The sequence below is a fragment of the Rana temporaria genome, chromosome 5, assembly GCF_905171775.1.
Source record: "Rana temporaria chromosome 5, aRanTem1.1, whole genome shotgun sequence".
Classification (NCBI taxonomy): Eukaryota; Metazoa; Chordata; class Amphibia; order Anura; family Ranidae; genus Rana; species Rana temporaria.
In genome coordinates this window covers 307,347,848-307,369,856 of record NC_053493.1, presented here as the reverse complement: position 1 = coordinate 307,369,856, position 22,009 = coordinate 307,347,848, and the positions used below count along the sequence as shown (strand labels likewise).

General features: G+C 40.8%; 1 protein-coding gene across 2 annotated transcripts in view; it reads left to right on the top strand.

Moving 5' to 3' along the window:
• CDH2 (cadherin 2) overlaps positions 1-22,009 on the top strand; it is a 414,273-nt gene that overhangs the window by 333,966 nt on the left and 58,298 nt on the right. For both annotated transcript variants that reach the window (XM_040354103.1, XM_040354102.1), the window contains exons 7-8: positions 3,318-3,490; positions 7,865-8,002. In XM_040354103.1, coding sequence (XP_040210037.1) covers positions 3,318-3,490; positions 7,865-8,002 — 311 coding nt within the window. The remainder of the gene's footprint in view (positions 1-3,317; positions 3,491-7,864; positions 8,003-22,009) is intronic.

The window sequence follows — 22,009 nt, the reverse complement described above, 5'->3', positions numbered from 1 at the left end:
ACGCTGTTGAAACATTTTAGCTTCATTCCCCATTGATGTCTTCTTATGTGCTAGGCACCGTGTTTTACTACCAATGATGAGTTGAACTGAAAGGCAGACATAAGGTCAATAAACTGTACAGGCAGCAGGCAGAGGCAACACCACACTGGTGTGGTGGTAATCAGGGGTGCTGTAACTGGTGTGGTGGTGATCAGGGACAATATTACTGGCGTGGCAGTGATTGGCGATACTGTAACTGGTGTGGCTGTGATCAGGGGCATAGTAACTGGCGTGGAAGTGATTAGGGTTGATATAACTGGTGTGGCAGTGTTTAGGGATAATATGACCGGTGTGGTGGTGATCAAGAACAATATGACTGGTGTGACAGTGATCAGAAAAACAGTTACTGGTGTGGTGGTGATCAGGTACACGGTAACTGGGGTGGCAAGGATCAGGGACTCTGAAACTGAGGTGGGGGTGAGTTGGCACAAGTTGAGCGGGTGACAGTGTTTAGGGACAGTGTGAGTTGACTTCTGTGATTAGGAACACTGTGAGGGGGTGGCAGTGATAAGGGACACTGTGAGTGGATGGCATTGATTGGGGACCCTGCATGGCTGGTGCCCCGTATTTTGTAAGAGTGGTTGCCTGAAAAATAGGTCAATTACCTAGCCACAGGCTCCTGTTCCAATGAACCTGAATTTCCTAGTGACCCTGGGTGTCCATGAGTTTCCACATATTTTCAAGTTACCAAGTGATTCTGAGTTTCCAACTGATTACAACCCTCTGTGTTTCCTAATAAATTCAAGCTCCAACAATCCCTTCCTTCCTAAACCTCCAGAAACTTTGTTTATCCTTTGCTGTCCTGTGCTGTGACCCCATTGAATCCATTAAACCTTATATCCCTGCACTATAAGTGCACTTCAGCCTGAATTTTTGCTCTGTTGTGTTCCCTGTGCACTATTCGTGTTTCAATGTTTTCCCTGTGCACTCCAAGCCCATCTAGTATTCTTTCTTCAGTGTGTTTCCTGTGCAATCCAGTCACAACCAGCATACCTGCATTCTTTTTGATTCATGTGTGTTCCTAGTGTATTCAATGTGCAGTCTCCTAGCTTCCACTGAGAATCCCTGTATTCAAGGAGGCTCTATTTTCCTTGTGCTCAAGTGAGTTCCAGTAGCCCATCCCTACTAGAGATATTTGCATTCCTGCTTCCTGTGACTCCGAACACCCTTGTGCTGCAAGATACTTCTGCATTCTTTCTTCCATGCTTCAGTGCTTGTAGATACCCTTCTTCCTCCTCAACAACCAATCCTGCCATTGCTTTGCAAACTGACATGAATGATTGAACTGATTTTTTAAGCACAGCATAGTCCCTTGATGCAGGAGAGGGTTTAATCAGATTGTTAAAGAAAAGAGAACTAGAAGCATAGAGAGAGGTGACCACAGGCGGCGAGCAGCAATTGACATTGATGTTCCTACAGCTTAAATTTAAGTGAGCATTAACAATGAGGTGGGAATGATGAGTTGGCAGACCGCACCTTGGTACCAGAGATTTTAGAGGAGGAACGTGAAGAGAGGCACAACAACACCAAGACAGGATTCCATCCAGGGGCAGCTTGCATTGAAGTGATAGGAGCAGCTGCCATATTCCACCAGCTCACACTGCACCACCAATTCAGATCACTGCTATCACTTAGTGATAGAAGTCTGACAAGGGGTTCAAGAGGCTTAATTTATGGCATACCAAGGGAAAAGAGGGTCAACATTGAACCACACAGAATAGGGCCAAGTGTAAGCTTAAACCTTACCAAGAAGAAGCTTGAATCTAAGTCTCTAAACAAATTCCTAGAATCATCAATAACCAGGCCTCTTTTTTCCTAGCTGCAGATGCAGAAGAAATTACTGTGGCCCAATAACCCCCATGTCCAGTGCCTCAATGTCAACTTGACAAAAATTGCAGACTTTACAACTGCTCTCATTGTAGGTGATGGAGTCTTCCCCCTTCTGTGACTTTGTAGCCTGTACTACACTACAGTGTCAAATACCTGGCTGCCTATTTTTACCCAGAAGGTTATCATCTCACCACTGACTCTATCCCTGTGAGGCAGCAACAGGCAGAGAAGGGTTGGGGTCCAGAATGAGAAGGAAGAGGACATGAGGCAGGCTCCCAGGGGTACATTTCACCTCTCCCAATCCCCAGAAGTTATATTCAGGCGAGATCATTGGGGACACCTTTGTCCTCAAAAACACGGAGGACTTGGGATCTTCTGGTGCAAGAAGTTTGTTGAAAATGGGCTCATTCATGCTGCAGTGCCTGAGCAAAGACCCCAGGATTCGAGCATTAGAGGAGAGGGGCCATTACTGACTGGCTACAAGAGAAAAAAGCCAGATCCCATGCTGCCATCCCAGAGTGCAGAAAAACCTTTTGGCCACCTTTCCATAGAGTGTCAGGATTCCCTTTCATGGCCAATGTGCCTCAGGTTCGCAGGTTGTCTGCCTCAGCAATGCTTTTAAGTAATTCTTTAAGTGTCGGTTCACATCAGCACAATGTCAGACATTGCATGTGATTTGCACCACACTGCTGTGTGGATCACATGCAATGACTGTGCGATGTAAATTCAGCCATACAAATTGTATGGCTGAATTTGCATCGCATTCAGACCAGAATCGTGCAGGGCCCTTTTTTTTGTCCGCACCAGAATCGGATTGCATGGGTGTTCACACCCATGCGATCCAATTCCTGTCCGAATTCACAGTTTGCACTGGAATATGCAAACCGATCTGGGGATGTCATTAACTTTCTATTGACTCAATCGCAGCAGTTGACATAGGGCAGCGTAAACTGTTTGTGAGTTCTATGTGATGCGGAAACCTGCACTGGAATCACGCTGTGCGATCCGGCACTAAAACACATTAGCCAGACCTGCCAGGTGGCAGGTACTGCCTAAACCATATGATCTCATTTTATCTTGAGCCCAGGGAGGATGCAGAAAGACTTCAAACCAAGGTCCCCCATTAGGTTCTAGGTGTCTATGCTGAACCACTGGCTGGAACTAACTCATTACATGATGGATCCCCAATTACTTAGCAAAATAAACAATTACTCCTATTGCAAAAGGGAAGAATCGTAACAGGAGTGCAGCAATATCAGACAGGTTGTTATTTTAATCTCTTATCAACAATTTCTTAACAGATTGTAAAATTATTTTGAAAGAAAGTAAATGTTTTGAAAATTTGCCAAATAATTATAAGTTTGATTTTGAACTTGCTGTAACTACGGTAATTTGATTACACAGATTGCTTTGTAATACTAATTATTTGTGTTTTTATTATATTCTAGGTTCCTATGTAATGACCCTTACAGCCATTGATGGCGATGATGAAAGACAACCAAATGGTATGCTGAGATATAAAATCTTATCTCAAACTCCAGATACTCCTTCTTCTAACATGTTTACAATCAACAATGAGACTGGAGATATTATCACGTTGGCAGCAGGACTTGATAGAGAGGTAAGTTATTTGTTTAATGTATGTATTGTAAAGCTATCCATACACTGTTAGATTTTTTGAAGCTGTGGGACAGAGCTAAGGAGTCCACTGAGGTCTGAGAGTTGCTGCCCTTCAACTTGCGTGTTCCCCATTTCTAGGTGCCAGACCTGATAGAAAATGATAGAAAATCTATTTAAATATTTAGCATAAGAACTAGGTTGGACAGCAGGCAAAAATGTATTTCATATAAAAAAAATGTGGCTGGTAATGGTGCCTGGGGTGATGATAAACTCAAGTGGCTGCCCCTTTAAAAAGGTAGGAACTAGATTGGGGATGTAACAAATGTAAAGGTGTTGGTGCTCAAATCATCCTGAACACCAAAATATTAAACTATATATTGTTACATGTGTACTATATGCAAATTGCAAACTAAAATGTTCAAAGTGACATCCCAACACCACGAGAGCTCTTCTTTGTGTCCCTGGTGGAGTCTGTTCCCATATTATTTGCCGGAGGGGGTCCCACAGTGGAGAGATACAGGTTTATCCAATAAAGTGCATTTTGACCTACCATAAAAAGTGGTCAAACACCTCTGGTGAGTTGCCATCTACTTCATGAGAACTTGTGGTGAAGCATTTATTTGAAGATACATCAAACCAGAAGATTATTTATAATTTATGGTTTTGGGATTGTCACTTTTGTCTGTTTATTTTGCGATTTGCATATAGTACACATGCACCGATATATATGTTGAATATGTTGTTGTTCATGATGTTTTGAGCACCAACACCTTTATGTTTGTTACATCACCAAAAATGTATTTCAGTCAAAGCCAGACCTTCAATTCAGGCATGGAAAACGCAAGTAGGCAAGGCTCCCAAAAATATATCTGAAACAGTTCTTTATATGCAGGGTGGGCTCTTTCATGCTCTTTGTAAAGTGCTGCATAATGTGCAGGGGCTATGTATAAGTGCATGAAGAAAATAAGCCGTAACCTGGTATTATGTACCTTTGCAGGTGATTTTGAACCTAACTGAAATTCCATTTAACGTATTCTAACTTTGTAGCAATTTACAAAGGGGTTACATAGAAGAACTGAAAGGGATCAAACTGGTTGTGTATTTCCTCACCAACCAAAGTCTCCCTGTTGTTTTAGTGCAGACATGAAAAAAGTACTAATGATTGCATGGAGTGGGATACAGCTTAACTTGCTTTTGATTTGTAAAAATCTTCTTTAATGTGCTTTTTTTAAAAGTACATGTTTCACATTACCTCATGCTTTGAAGAAAAGAAATTCAGGGATAATCTCACAAAAAGTTAAAATAAACCAACCTTGCGGACTAACAACCATATTCTTGTAGGTTGCCTGTTGGACAGCAGTGATATACTGTAGGTGAACTTAAAAAGCTATAGAATAGAGCCAAAGGCATTTAATCATACTGACCTTTAAAAGAGATTATAGAAAGGGAAGCTAAAATACAGTTTTATCTGCTAAACTGAAATGAAATATCTGAATTACATTTCCATATGACAGAAAATCAATATTTTTGCTAAGTTTAAAGGACATATTTAAATGTAAAATAATAAGTATTTTAAAGTTTATTTTAGTTTTTGTATCCTGTTTTTTTATTTGTTTTGTTTAGTTTAGATTTAGAATCAGAATTTGAAACTATACCAGGAGCCTACTTCCTTTTCCATATAGCCTATTTCAGATTTCACCAGTGCCACCTGCTGGTGAAATCTGTTACATCACTTCCTCCAGGCAGCTATGAACTTTCCAGATCCTCAGCTAGAAACAATGACTGTTTTTTCCCAAAGGTATATGAACAACAGCAGGGTGCTGTTGCTTGCACAACAATATGATACAATGCGAACACTACATTTAAAAAATGCTTTTGCATTTTTCTATTTATTTAGTATTTTTTGGACAAGCTATATGGGAGTAATTGTATCATTAAATTATGTTGTCAGCCCAAAGGAGAACACTTGTTTCTCATTTAAGCCTATTCATTGTATAGGTTTCTTCGCAGTTTACCATTTAACACAAACAAAGGTTGACATTAATTTGTGGGTAGCAGAATCCTCATATTGTTTCTTATTACTTGTTGCTTTAGGCTTTGCCTATATTGCAGACTCTCATTTTGCTGTAGATTTTTATTTTAATGACCTGCTAGTAAGATTGATACACTAGGATAGGGTGTAATGCCATGGTGCATAATCAACTTAAACATTATTATTGGCATTTATCAAAACAAATGATCTAAGCTGTCTATAGATATTAGCAGTTGGACGAGTTGTTGCACACCAAGTACCAGAAGAGCTTGCATTTTTTTTTTGTGTGTGCCTCTCTGTAACATAAAAATGCACTTTCAGATCCTATTACATAAGCAGACACCTCCAGTGTCTCCTTATCATTGGGTAGCAGTCAGCTACAAATATTCATCCATTCTCTAGTTCCCCAAGAATGGTTGAATGCCTGGTTTAGTGTACCTTTACCCCTAGATTTGAGCTGAATCTTAGACAGTCAGTTTATGTTTATGTATAGCTTAATAGTTCATGTGAAAAGCAAATTAAGGAATACTATACAATTATAAGAAACTGTGTAATTAGTGTTAGAAGAGCAAAATGATTTTAAAGTCAAATGTTGACATTTGAACAGTGTGTGTTTTTCTCATGTGTGAATATTTAAATGATAAAATTTAAATGAAGTATATTTCCTGTATTTTGTTTGTATTGTAAAGGTTAGGAATGATTAATTGCAACCTTGTTAACATATTCATTCTAAGGATACTTATAAATATGCAGTATCTTTATAGCTTTTCATTTTTATCATAGTATGAAGAGTATTTATATGCATACTGTGTAGCCAAAGTAGCCAGTCCAAAATCAACTTTCATTGGTCTAGATCAGACTAGCCAGTCTGTAGCTTATTGCTTACTGAAGGGTATGATTAGTTTTTTTTTCCGTAAAGTCAGTTCACTAATATGCAGGATGCTTTTCTAGAAAATGGTACATAAAGTTGAAATATTTTGCTTTAGCTTAATAATGTTGTCAGGTAAATATGTAATGCAATACAAGACAAGTTGTCCTTGTATGAAAAGTCTCATGCATTTACAAGTTTTACAGCAATGTTTTTTTAAGAAAACATGATTTAACATAAAAGTAGTATGCATTCAAAATGCAAGCATTTTGTTTGAGGGTAGAGGAAGCAGCCATCCACACAGATAAACTGGTTCACATCCAGATCATTTGTATTGGCAAGCCTAATGCTAAAGCTGATGTAAAAGCAATGCTTAAGTAATGTCACATTTAGGGTAATTCTTCCAAAACATGGCTATAATTGATTATTTTTGTAGTGGTATGCATGTCACTCTAACACAGCCTTTTTCAACCAGGGTGCCTTCTGGGTTCTTCTGGGGTGCCTTGGAAAAGGCCCAAAAATGTCCCCAAACTAAGCAAAAATTGTCAACAAGCCAGCAAGTGGATCAAGCCTGCCAATGATGTAATTGGCTGATAAGGAGGACAGCAGGCACCTGCACCTGATTTGCCACTTTCCTGCTGCTCTCCATCAGCACTGGGGTCACTTTAGCTGAGTGAAGGAGAAGAGAAACGCTGAAAGGCTTTGTAAGAATAAATCACCTCTAATGTTGCGTGTCCTACATGATTGGACGTTGCTGCATTATGTAAATCTATTTGTTAATTTTTTAACATTTTAGAATGGGGTGTCTCAAGACTGAGTGGAATTTTAAAGGGTGCCTTGACTGAAAAAAGGTTGAGAAACACTGCTTTAACATATATTATTATATAAAAAAAAAAGGAGGGGGGCAAGGCATCCAAAAAGTATTATTTTACTTATACGTGAAGCCTGATTACCTAGATAAGCTATTGGATTCTTACATGTTTTGGATACTATAGCAGTAAGATCTGCCTGATATGGCTCGCATGGGGACTTTTTCATCCAACCTTGTCTTCCAGCAGCTACTGTTGCCTACTCAGTAACTTACAAAAAACCAACATGAAGATTGGGAACCCCTTACAATGACCACGTGAGGTGTGCAGATTGAGGAACTTATACAAAGAGATCTCCACAGTAGAGTAATATATTCGGTGGCTTAACTCTCCAACATGTGACAAAAACAAAAAAATCGGTTTTAGGAGTGCTGACCCTTTAAATACAGGCTATTAAAGCTCTTTTCTAGCAGTGTTTTCCAGAAAAAAAAATAATGCCTACTACAATGATGCATTCAATAAACATGAAGAAAAGGTTGATAGTTCTGGTGGTTAGTGCTATAGCTCAGCATGTAAATTATATGCAATTCAAATAATATTGTACTGCTCTTTTGAAATGCCGTCAAGGTCTTTAAACAAATACTGATGCAATTTTATGTCTTCTAGAAAGTGCAGCGATATACATTAATAATTCAAGCCACAGACATGGAAGGAAACCCAACATATGGTCTCTCAAACACAGCAACTGCTGTCATTACTGTGACAGATGTCAATGACAACCCTCCCGAGTTCACGTCAATGACTGTAAGTATGGATTATAAGTATCCGAGAAACACAGATATGAGGCCAATACGGCAGCAGCATGCTTACTTGACTTTAAAGTTTACATAAAGACTATTCAGTCAGCTCGTATAATTCATATACTGTATTTATAAGTAGTGACAATCAAATACAAGCCACATGGCAGAGGAGGATCGCTTGTAAATGAAACAAAACAGCCATTTTGTTACAAATCCATTTTCAACCCTCTTCAAGTTTTTTTTTATACACGTGCAGCTTTATTTTCTTACTTTGAATAATAGATGAGAAGGCTGCCACATGATTTCAAAAACGTAGCTACTGCAGACTATACAGGGCAGTTTTTAAAATATATTTTTCCATCTATGCTAGTTGCAATCTTATCTTGTTAAATGATTAATCTGATATGCCTGGTTCTATGCCTTGAGCTTGCTGTCCTTCTTGATTCTTGTCTCAGCTCTTTTAGGAAAATGAGAAGCAGAAGAGAGACTCTTGTTAGATTTGTGTCAGTGCATTCAGCTACTCTCAAGCTGTACTTAGAAGGCTCATGTGATGCACTGCAGAGTTGATCTTCGCCATAACAGAGTCAGCACATCTTTGCTGCCTTAATGTAGATACAGCAGACATGCTAAACTACACTATTAATTTGACAAACACAAGGAGAATGAAATCATTGTCCTTAAAAATATACTGAGAGAATTATGGCGACTGTGAGATGAAGTATAAGTGCCTTTGTTTTGTGTTACCTGGCCAAGACCTATAATGCACTTGGAGTTAGCAGCAGATACATGATATGGTGCACTTGAAGTCTTGTGCTAGACTAAATTCCCTAATGCTTGTTTGTCATTTATGAGGGCACATATTTGGACATGGCAATTCTGCAGGTTTTCTGATCATTTTTAATTGGCTCTCTTGTCAAGGCTGTACTTGTTTTTTTGCATTATTAGTGTAAAAATGAGTCAGCTTTTAACCATTTGAGACCCACGCTGTAGACAAAAGACATCCACAGCAAGGCTCTCAACTGCCGGGTGGACGTCCTTTTATTTGCATTCCCCACGCGCGCCGCTGGGGGCGCGCAGCGGGGAAAAACTGTGCCCGGCACATCGCTGAGATGCCGATGCGCGTGCCTAGTGGCCGCGATGTCCGCCAAGTACCCGCGATCGGCAGTGACAGCAGGGACGTGGAGCTCTGTGTGTAAACACAGAGCTCCACGTCCTGTCAGGGAGAGAGGAGACCGATGCTGTGTCCCTTGTACTGTACATAGGGATACAGCATTGGTCACCTCCCCCAGTCAGTCCCCTCCACACACAGTAAGAATCACACCCAGGGATTACATTTAACACCTTCCTCGCCCCCTAGTGTTAACCCCTTCCCTGCCAGTCACATTTATACAGTAATCAATGCATTTTTATAGCACTGGTCGCTGTATAAATGTGAATGGTCCCAAAATAGTGTCAAAAGTGTCCGATATGTCCGCCACAATATCGCAGGCCTGACAAAAAAAACGCAGATCGCCGCCATTACTAGTAAAATAAAAAAAAATCATAAATCTATCCCCTAGGCGCTATAACTTTTGTGCAAACCAATCAATATACGCTTATTGTGATTTTTTTAACAAAAATATGTAAAAGAATACGTATCGGCCTAAACTGAGGAAAAAAAAAATTGGGATATTATTATAACAAAAAGTAAAAAATATTGTGTGTTTTTTTTTTAAAAAAATGCTTTTTTGTTTATAGCGCAAAAAAATAAATCACAGAGATGATCAAATGCCACCAAAAGAAATCTCTATTTGTGGGAAAAAATTGATAAAAATATAATTTGGGTACAGTGTTGTATGACCGTGCAATTGTCATTCCAAATGCGTCAGCGCTGAAAGCTGAAAATTGGTCTTGGCAGGAAGGGGGTTTACGTGCCCAGTAATGAAGTGGTTCATTTCTGTTAAGGTTGTCTCACAAAAAATAAACCTTTAGAAAACATGAACATAAACCTTTAGAAAATATGAATTGACCCCTCACATGACTGTGAGGGGTCAATTCATATTTATTTCACTGAAGATTTACACAACCTTCACTCAGAATTCACACATATTTTTAATTTGGTCAATGATGTCACAGGCTTACTGTGCCCCTTTGTTTAAATTTAGCTTTCATTCATAGCAGTTATAGAAAGTGGATCATATTTCTGGTCAAAGGGTTTTCTCTCCTGGCAGTTTGCCAAGCATCATTCATTGTGACTGATGTAGATCTGCATTACCTGATGACATGATTGAAAAGACTTATCAAAAAGTGTTTGTCTTAATTTACTCCTTACATTTTTTTTTCTGTGAAAGAGTAGTGGTGCTATTTACCCCTTACTCATTTGTGTGGGAAGGGAGTGATATTTGGGTGCCCCTTTATTTTGAAATATGGCTTACAGATTCTGATATACCCCCTGCCCACAGATTCTAACAACCGCTGGGCCAGGGTTGTATGGTTGTGTAGAAGCAACCCTTGTCCTTATCAATATGGGGACTAGGTGATTTGCCAGAGAGACCCCCCTGACAAGGTACCATCCCAATGCATATGGCCTGGTATAGCTCAGGAGAGGGGGCATACTAGTCCTCCCCCTTTCATTGGCTTGCTAGGCTGCATGCTTGTGGGGGAGTGCCCCTGGGCATCAATACCGGACCCTCATCAAGGAAAAAGGTCTGGTATAGATGAAGGGGTCATCACTACTTGGTTTGCAAACAGAGCAAAGCTGACAGGAGCTATCATTTACAGCCAATTTAAGCAGTATTTTTATTTTTTTAAACTTCAGCAAAAGGACAATTTTGCTGTAGTAAATTGTATACCTAATTACAGATGTACTACTTCATAGTCATGTTAAAGGCATGTTGCCCTTTAAGCATTATTAAAATTACTGCTCTCTGCCAAAATTATTTTTTAACAATGTGTTTTACTTTGATACATGTTCTGTGCCCAGCCCCCCGTTACATTGGTTCGACAATCCCTTGCTTATTAGCCTAGAAATTAGCCTAGAAAATTGTCCTTACTGCCTTTTAACATTTGGCTCCTATTGACTTCAGTAGGGTAGATTTGAAACCCAAACTTTTGTTACGTTTGTGAACTTACCCCGAATCCAAACCTTGAGCATTCAGCTCATAACTACTCTTTATGTATGCAGCCATGATATTGTTGGCTGCTTCTTTTACATAACAGTACTGACTAAAAAAAATCCAGCTTAATTTATATTATATATCCTGATCAGCTGCTGTTTGTTCTGCATTTAATGCGGTTTACAGTTTCTGGAAACCACTAGACCCAACTGGTTAATATGATTAGGCTGTAAATGTCAATCTAAATTAAACAATCAGATACATCATTAGGAGTGAAATCATGGGGTTTATGGTTTTTCATAGACACCTAAGGGATAGTAAAGAGAAAAAAAAAAGCATAGTAACAGTAAGAAGACTGGAATAGGAAGTCATAAGTATATGATTGTTAAAATGTTAATCTTCAGGAATTCAGGTACCAAGTGAAGGACATGAAGGCTCACCACATTGAAAATTGTTGGGCTGATTTTTTAATCCTGCTGTCTTTTTAAAGCCTAAAAAGAATTATAGTCCTAATACTAAACTGGTTTCAAGAAATTATTAATCTCATGCTTATGGTCGATATGATTCTGTCACTGGATTTTTTGAACCATAAAACATTTCAGGGTCAGCTTGTTTACACCTGTAAGTAAAAAAAAAGTACATGGCTCTCCTAATGGTGTCAGTGTTATCTCTGAAGATTTGTACAGAAGGGAATCCTGAAGAGATGAAAAAAAAATTCAAGGATGGCTAAGGCATCATTTCTAAAACTTTGAGAGCTGTGGGCGTCATAAGTAACAGAAGAGTTATTGCCTCCTATGCTTTGCCCATTATTATCAGCCATTAGGAAGTCGGAGCATGCTGTGTTTCCCAGCAACTGTAGCACTAACAGTTCTCCCTAAAGACGGCACCATGGGGCTTTATTCAGCCTTAGTACAGTTTGTCAAAGGCATTGTAGTATGAATGATTTTTAAAACTGTCTTTGATGTCCCATGCATCTGACCATTGCCAAAATAAAAATGAAAAAATAAGTAAAGTATAGGAAGTAATTGCACAGGAAATCCATGTTATGCCCACAAAGCATATCTGGGAACTATCCAAACAATGTTCAAAGACTGCTTACACTAACTCCTTGAAGATCTCAATAGGGTTGTCACATCAGTCTTAAGAAAAGGACCAAACATTTCTTGCAAGTGTATACCTAAAATACATTAATAGATTTTGTTAACAAAATTCAAATTCAGATATTCATTAAAGTTTGAAATAGATCTAAACCCAATCTCTAAAATCTCATACAAGCATTAATTTGTCATTTCAAAAGTTGTTTTCACAGTATTACTTTTAATTCAAGTAATACTGGGTGATCATGCCTCTTTCTCTGGCACTTCCAATCATGGACTCACAATGGTCTCCCAACTATGCTGCCTGTTATACAGACTTCTGGTGGAGACTGCAAGTGTCTGTTTTTAAATTACATTAAATATGCATGATCTACTGCTGTAACCACCAGCAAATGCTCCATAAGAAATGACATGCAGCCATCACTGGAGGGCAAAAATTGCTACAAAGAGGCCTTGAAAGCTCAGCAGAACTTAAATGTAAAATAAAAATAGAAAAATTTGAACATAGGTATGTTTTTAACACGACAGCTGTTTATGATGCACAGTACACTAGGGTTTAAATAACCATGGTGAGATTATACATATAATAATATGGGTGTAGGTTTACAGTCTTTGGGATTCAAGGATTTTAACTGTAAACCCAGCCATAGATGTTTGGAATCTCAGGGACCGGTCAAGAGTCAAACCATCTATGGGCAGGCTGATTGTACCCAATTTAATCGATCAACTTGGGTACAACAAGCTTGTCTGATTTGTTGTGTGATTATTGCCAGAGGCCGTAGCTGCTGGCAATAATCACTGTGCTCTCCCATCAGGCTTGGCTCCTGGCTCCCCTCAGAACACTCTGGCTCCATGGAAAGCATTTCCCCATTTGCGGTGACTGTGTTGATGGGGGAATAGAGTTGCAGGAAAAGATTTTCTTTCCACAGGTTGTAAGAAAGATAATTTAGACTCCAAGTGCATCAACAATGTTTAGATACTGTTGTGATTTTCTGAATTAAATGTTAACTATATTAAGTTAAAGCCTGACTTTAGCCAACTCTTTTTTCTAGTTTTTGAAAGACTGGAAAAGAGTTTGAACATTTATCATCAACATCAATGCCACTATTGGGGAGAGTTCCCCAGTATTTTGCCCTGTGCTTTTTCCATAAAATATGCATTATAGTTTTCACCTCCTCCAGCCTTATTTAGCCTCTTCCCATACAATTCATACATACACTCACTACAGCAGTACATTGTTTCTCTGAATTGGTTTACCAGTAAAGACAGCAGACCATGCCTGTACAATGTGTGTTTGCATGACCACTTGTAGTTTGCACCTGGAGAATATGTGACAGAATTGCAACACAATAGCTTCAGTTGGAGGCAATTGTGATTATATAACAGGAAGTGCTGAGCAACAACCTTATTGGATGGATTGCCAGTGATTACTTGAAGTCCTCTTGCACACAGGAGTAAAAAAAATCCATGTTTTTTACTCATCTGAACACAGTTGCATTGTTGTCTATGCAAGAATGTATATAGAACTTTTTACATTTGTGTGCAGTCATTTACGTCCATACACATGTATACATGTGTATATTGCAGCACTGGAAATTTGAAGACAATGAAGAATATTTTTACACATGTATATGCACATTTATACAACTATTGTGCACATTTACACAAGGTCTTTATGGAACGTTTTACTCTGGCCCTTTTTGTCAACAAGATCCTGAAAATAAACATCAGTAAATTATTACATCCATGTGCAACTGGCTTGTTGAAAGCTTAATATTTAAAAAATATTGCAAAACATTTTGGAAAAATATTAATAATTTAAAGGGGAGCTCCACCCAAAAGGAGAAGCTCCACTTTGTTTGCTCCCACCACCCATCCACTGCCACTTTTGGCACCTTTCGGGGGGAGGGGGGAGCGGATCCCTCAGAAGTTTTGCCCCCTCCTCCTTCCCCAGCCACATGGCCATTCGTGCATGTGCAGTAGGGAACTGGTTGTAAAGCCACAGGGCTTCACAGTCGGTTTCCCTTACAAGGAATGGAGAAAACACCCAAGAGCCGATTGAAAAATCAGCTTGGGTGCCGACATCGCAGGATCCCTGGACAGGTAAATGTCTTAATGTTAAAAGTCAGCAGCTACAGATTTTGTTGCTGCTGACTTTTTATTTTTAAAGCTGAAATTTAGAAATTGGGGTTAGATCTAGTTTAACTGGAACACAGACAGGCACATCTCTTATTGCACTGCATGTGTTACATATCACCACCGAACGCCAGAGTGAGATCAATAATTCTAGGCCCATTATTTACAGTTAACTTTAAACTAATGACCTTTTAAAACATGCCTATGGAAAATATAGGGTACCGAAGTCTGTTACCACTTCACAGCCGCACACAATTTTAGGATTTGACATGTTGGATATTTATTTACTTGGCACAACATCATATTTTATATTTTAACAAGAAGTTGTGTCATTTATTGCATTTGTATGCCCTGATATTAATGTTAGTGTATTATTTACAGAAATGTAAACTGTTACATTACTATGGTGTGACATTCAAAAATATAACTACTACTATTTTATTCCTAAGGGTTCTTTAACAAATATATATAATGTTTTGGGGGTTTTATGTAATCTTTAGGCCTAAAATAATTTTTAAACATGTGTGCAAAAAAAACGATAAAATTGTTCTAGTGGCGAAAGGGTGCTTTGAATATGCGTGGTATTATTCATCTGATTTTGCACTTTAGGATAATTTGTCTGAAGAAATTCTTTGGAGTGTATTGATTACTAAATGAAATATACTTTTGACGAGAGCCCCTTACACATGTGAATCTCATTTACAATAGAAATCTATGGAATCCTTTTTGAAGGGTGTCTCCTCCATCTGACTAAATTGAATTAGGAGATAGTATCTGAATGTCTCCCCATTTGTTAGCACTCTCCTATTTTGACTATAATAAGTGCAGCCATAACTAATGTTGTACACACTATAACAGACATTGAGGCTTGCTTTTCGTCTTTAATAAAATAAGAAGCCCTCAATCAATAAACCACATCTAATCTGTCTGATCTCCGAGACAGCTAAACAGAAGGAGATGGACTTGATTCTGCCTCCTCTTTCTGACATTATTTTTTCACTCTTGCTTTACTCTCTCAGTCAAATCCACCCACAGCTGGTCTTTTTAAGGGTCACCCTGTTTAAACCTCTAAGCTGCTGATTTCAGAGTTTGCAACAAAATCTGCTTTTAAGTTTCAACTTATTGAGTACCAGGAGGATTATTATTATCCTTATAAAGCTGTCATATCTTAGACACAGACTTGTGACATTACCTTTAACAGATGCAAAAATGGCCTCAGTACAGCATGCAGATAGGACTGAAAATGAATTACCTGTGTTATTCTGTTTCTTTAAATACTTCACATCTACAAATAACGACTAAGGGGCAGATCCACAGAGCGAGTACGCCGGCGTATCTACTGATACACCGGCGTACTTTCAAATTACCCGCGTCGTATCTCTGTTTTGAATCCTCAAAACAAGATACGACGGCATCTGGGTTAGATCCGACAGGCTTACGTCTTTGTACGCCTTCGGATCTAAGATGCAATTCTTCGGCGTCCGCTGGGTGGCGTTCCCGTTGAGTATGCAAATTAGCTATTTCCGACGATCCACGAACGTACGAGCGTCCGTCGCATTTTTTACGTCGTCTCTAGTCGCCTTTTTTCGGCGTATAGTTAAAGCTGCTATTTTGTGGCTTATAGTTACACCTGCTATGTTAAGTATGGCCGTCGTTCCCGCGTTTAATTTTAATCTTTTTTTTTTGCGTAAGTCATCCGTGAATCGGGATGGACGTAATTCACGTCTATGTTAAAAAAGCGCAATGCACGGCGGGAAATTTAGGGACGGCGCATGCGCAGTTCGTTCTGCGCGGGGACGCGCTTCATTTAAATGAAACACGCCCCCTACTAGCCGCATTTGAATTCCGCGCTGTTACGCCGCTTGAGATACACTACGCCGCCGTAACTTATGGCGCAAAATCTTTATAGATTTGATTTAAAGCCAGGTAAGGTACGGCGGCGTAGCGTATCTCATATACGATGCGCCGGGGCAGATCTTTGTGGATCTGCCCCTAGCTGTATACTGTTGCATTCCATTAGAAACAAACCTCTTATCTAAATATTTTATTTTATCATGAAACTAGTATTTTAAAAATATTTAGCTATGCATTGTAATAATACAATTGTTGTGTCTATTGTCCCACTCTTTTGTATGGGTGCCCATAGAGAATGCTACCTCTTTTTGAGAGTGACAGTAGCACTCACATGCTCACTGGATTGGCAGTGACTTGTCTCTCCAGGACTATCTAGAAAATAACTTGTTATTAAACTAAACAAGCATTTTTGTTCACCATCATCTGCAAGTATATGGCTATTCTCTTGATTGTAATTCTGTTCAATGAGTTTTGTGATGCAGGCACCCCTGCCAGGTAGCATAACTGTATTGTTGATTTTCAATTCTCCGATGCAGTTAAGCACTACAGCTTGGTCACAGACCTGTCCTTCATCTTTTTACTGCACAGTGAAGGAGCGTCACCATACTTATGATGTAATCACTATGCTCCCCAATACTGCCAGAAAGTGCCCAGTGTTGAACTGACAACATTGTCGAATGCACAAGAGCCAGACTAGCTTACATTGTCTGCATTCCCACTCTCTTTCTTATGAGAAGCTGACAAATTCAGGCATTTCATTGGAAAATACTTTGAGGGGGATGTATAAACAGTATTTTAGACACCCTTTAGAAACGGTTGCTGCAATAGCGACAGGTGGTATGAACCACCACCAGACCGTGTTGTTACAGCTTTATTAAATTCATCAGATATACTTTCTTAAAAACAGCTAGGTTTTATATTATATATAAACTATTTGGTGCTGTTTTTTTATATCTTCCTGGATTTAAAGTAGTAAAGTCTGTGCTTTGAGAAGCGTTAAAGGTTTGGTTTAAAAATAAAGAAAATAGCAAACATGTCATGCTTACTTCCTCTGTGCAGGGGTTTTGCACAGAGCGGCCCCCGATCCTCCTCTTCTGGGGTCCCTCCGCAGCGCTCCTGCCTCCTCCTTTTCTCGAGTGCACCCTCGGAGAAGCACTTTCCATGGGGGCACTCGTGCCGGCGTGCTCCTGAGTCCTGCTGCTGCGTCCATTGACACAGACAGCAAGACTCGGCCCTGTCCCCCGTGTCACTGGATTTGATTGACAGCAGCAGGAGCCAATGGCTTCTACTGCTATTAATCTATCCAATGAGGACCTGAGACAGCAGCTGGATCTGATGTGCTCTTTCCTGTTGCTGGAAAGATCGGGTTTAGGTAAGTAAAAGGGGGGCTCTGGAGGGCTGCTGCACTACAGAAGGTTTTAACCTTAAGCCCTGTACACCCGATCGGATATCTGATAGAATCTAATCCGATGGATTTTTTCGTTGGATATCCGATGAAGCTGACTTTCATCAGTCTTGCCTACACACCATCAGTCAAAAATCCGACCGTGTCCAACGAGGTGACGTAAAACACTACGACGTGCTGAGAAAAATTAAGTTCAATGCTTCCGAGCATGCGTCGACTTGATTCTGAGAATGCGTGGATTTTTCTCTGATGGAGTTCCACACAGACGATCGTTTTTTTCTTTCGGTTTTTTATCCATAGGAAAATTTTGAAACATGTTCTATTTTTTTCACCGATGGAAAACAAACCGATGGGGCCCACACACGATCGGTTTGTCCGATGAAAACGGTCCATTTTTATCAGACAAACCGATCGTGTGTACAGGGCTCTAATGCATAGAATGCAATATGGTGAAAAACCTCAAGGGTTTACAACTCCTTTTACTAGTTTGGTAACAGAATAAAATAACAGAATATTTGCTCTGGATTACTTTTTCTTCCACATGTAAGTCTGTGGTTGTAAACATATCCTCAAATAGCTTTTTTGTTTTGTTTTGTTTTTTATAATTACACAAGCTGGCTTATTTTACACTTCTTTTAAGTATTATTTGATAAAACAGAGAATTCCACATTATAGTCTTTTGATAGAAAACAGTGTATACAATGCAGAATTTACAGTTGTTTGGATAGTTACCCTGCATGCATCGATCGGGACATGTGTATTTTGTTTGGGAAACTAGACTTTGAAGGATTTGCTATTTGAGAAGAAAATTGCCGGTTCCTTTGGTATGACCTATTTCAGCATGTGTTAGGCCTCATACACACGATCAGTCCATCCGATGAGAACGGTCCGAAGGACTGTTGTCATCGGTTAACTGATGAAGCTGACTGATGGTCCGTCGTGCCTACACACCATCGGTTAATTAACCGATCGTGTCACAATGCGGTGACGTAAAACACAACGACGTGCTGAAAAAAACGAAGTTCAATGCTTCCAAGCATGCGTCGACTTGATTCTGAGTATGCGCGGGTTTTTAACCGATGCTTTTGCACACTAACGATCGGTTTTGACCTATCGGTTAGGCGTCCATCGGTTCAATTTTAAAGCAAGTTCCTATTTTTTGGACCGAAGGTTAACTAACCGATGGGGGGCCACACACGATCGGTTTGGACCGATGAAAACGGTCCATCAGACCATTCTCATCGGATGGACCGATCGTGTGTACGCGGCCTTAGAGTAGGTTTAAATGGCAGGTCAGAGAGATAGTTCTCAAACTTCTGCTAGAGCCCAGTAATTTCACCACTCATATTCATTGTACATGGTGCATCTGTACACTGCATTTGAAAAGTAAAGACAGCTGTTTCAGTTGAAAGATATATATATATATATATACATATATATACGGTATATATATATATATATATAATCATTAAATAACTATAGGCATTTAAGCCTGTGCTTATTCTCGGTCAAGACTTATTATGCCTTTGTTTCAGATTGGAACCTTTGTAATGATTTATTCATTACATGACAAACGTGTTTCTTTTTTCCCCTTGGAAGCTCTTTCTTGCACTGCACCACTGCTATACACAATAATCATCCTCTTCTCTATTTACCTCACTTGCATGTGTTTAGAATTTTAAACCTGTAGATCTGTCTGGTTTTTGACACATACCAGCATCTTTCCTTTCAGCTTGAAAGTTTCATCCCTTTTCCTTATTCAATGCAGTACTTTAAGAATAAACAGAATATTTTCTTTGTGAAAAAGTACAGAGCTATTAAAGGAAATTGCTCATTCTCAAGGCTTATGAATTATAATAAAACTGAATGGCATAAGTAAAAAGAAATAGGATGCATGTTTTTGTCTTGTTTTGTAAAATATATATATATATTGATTGATGAGGTATGGTTCCAGAGTGGTAAGAATGGCCATTGGTTTAGTTCAGGGAGTTATTCTAAAGTTTCATTATCTGCATAATGTATCAGTGGTACAATGTCGCAACTATTAAGGTTTCACCTCTTGTTTAATAATAATAAAAAAATACTTCTTAATGGTCACTATGGGCAAGGATTCCAATCTTCCTGAATCATCCTAACATGCTAAAATAAGATAATGGCTTTGAAGGCTTTGAGGAAAGGAACAACTGAATAAAGATCAGGTAAAGTGGTTGTATACCCCTTTTTGAATTTTTTACCTACAGGTATGCCTATAATAAGGCTTACCCGTAGGTAAAATTAATATCTGCTAAACCTACACTGTTTAGGAGATATTCACCCTGCATGCAGCCGCTGACATCAGCAGAGCATGCGCAGTGAAGGTCCAGCATATCATGCCGGACCTTGCCAGAACTGAGGACTCCCATGTGCATGTGCAGGAGTGACATTATTGCAGCTCCAGTCACATAGCGTCGGACCCGCGAACCTGGAAGAAACAGTGAGGGGAAAATGTCAGCTCCCTCTGCGTTGACCAGGATGCGATGCAGAGACCTCATTCTAAGGTAAGTATTTCATAATGAGCTAGTATGCTTTGCATATTAGCTCATTACAGTAGGTGAACCCGATTTTGTGTCAATCTCGCTCTCTTTCTCAGCGAGATTGAGCACCTACGAGCCCCATCGCGGGAGCCAGCGCCGAGCTGGCTTGCCGCGATGGAGACAGAGCCGTCATAGAAGCGACGGGAGATCCGACTTGGATTCCCGCCAATTCTACACGTGTGCGGCGTTTGTTATGAATCCTGAAGGGGAAGTCCCCGCCGGATTTTAAATAAAAATCCGGCATGGGTCCCCCCTCAGGAGCATACCGGGCCCTTAGGTCTGTTATGGGTTGTAAGGAGAGCCCCCCTACGCCGGAAAAAACTGCGTAGGGGGTCCCCCTACAATCCATACCAGACCCGTATCCAAAGCACGCTACCCGGCCAGCCAGGAAGGGAGTGGGGACGAGCGAGCGCCCCCCCCCCCCTCCTGAGCCGTACCAGGCTGCATGCCCTCAACATGGGGGGGTTGGGTGCTCTGGGGCAGGGGGGCGCACTGCGGCCCCCCCCACCTCAGAGCACCCTGTCCCCATGTTGATGAGGACAGGGCCCCTTCCCGACAACCCTGGCCGTTGGTTGTCGGGGTATGCGGGCGGGAGGCTTATCGGAATCTGGGAGCCCCCTTTAATAAGGGGGCCCCCAGATACCGGCCCCCCACCCTAAGTGAATGAGTATGGGGTACATCGTACCCCTACCCATTCACCTGCAAGAAAAGTGGTAAAAACACAAATAAACCACACAGTGTATTAAAATATTTTATTTTTCTGCTCCGGAGGCCGCCCCCTGTCTTCTTTATTAGCTCTTTTACCAGGGGGGGCTTCTTCTTTGACGTCTTCGGGTGGGTGGGGGCCGCCGTCTGGTTCTCTTCCACCGCCGGGGGGGGGTGGCTTTTAAAAAAGCCCCCACCCCCCCGGCGGGTTTCCTCCGGCGTCTTCGGCGGGGCTCTTCTTCTTCCGCTATCCCGAGGGGTCTTCTCAACTCTCCGGGGTTCTCCTTCTGTCTTCGCCGCTCTCCGTTGTTGACTCGGCGCACCCCGGTTCTTCGTCTCGCTGTCCGGTGTCTTCTTCCGTGCTGTACGTCTTCTCCTTCCGTGCTGTGATGAGTTCTTCTTCCGTGCTGTGACGTCATGTTCTTCACTTCTCTCCTTCTCCCGATGTTGACACGCCGGTCCTCCCCGCTGAAATGACGGATGCGCGCCTTGCATCGGACCTATATAGGCCTCACAGTCCCATCATGCTCTGTACCTACCCATGTGATACCTACCACGTGGTAGGTATCACATGGGTAGGTACAGAGCATGATGGGACTGTGAGGCCTATATAGGTCCGATGCAAGGCGCGCATCCGTCATTTCAGCGAGGAGGACCGGCGTGTCAACATCGGGAGAAGGAGAGAAGTGAAGAACATGACGTCACAGCACGGAAGAAGAACTCATCACAGCACGGAAGGAGAAGACGTACAGCACGGAAGAAGACACCGGACAGCGAGACGAAGAACCGGGGTGCGCCGAGTCAACAACGGAGAGCGGCGAAGACAGAAGGAGAACCCCGGAGAGTTGAGAAGACCCGTCGGGATAGCGGAAGAAGAAGAGCCCCGCCGAAGACGCCGGAGGAAACCCGCCGGGGGGGTGGGGGCTTTTTTAAAAGCCACCCCCCCCCGGCGGTGGAAGAGAACCAGACGGCGGCCCCCACCCACCCGAAGACGTCAAAGAAGAAGCCCCCCCTGGTAAAAGAGCTAATAAAGAAGACAGGGGGCGGCCTCCGGAGCAGAAAAATAAAATATTTTAATACACTGTGTGGTTTATTTGTGTTTTTACCACTTTTCTTGCAGGTGAATGGGTAGGGGTACGATGTACC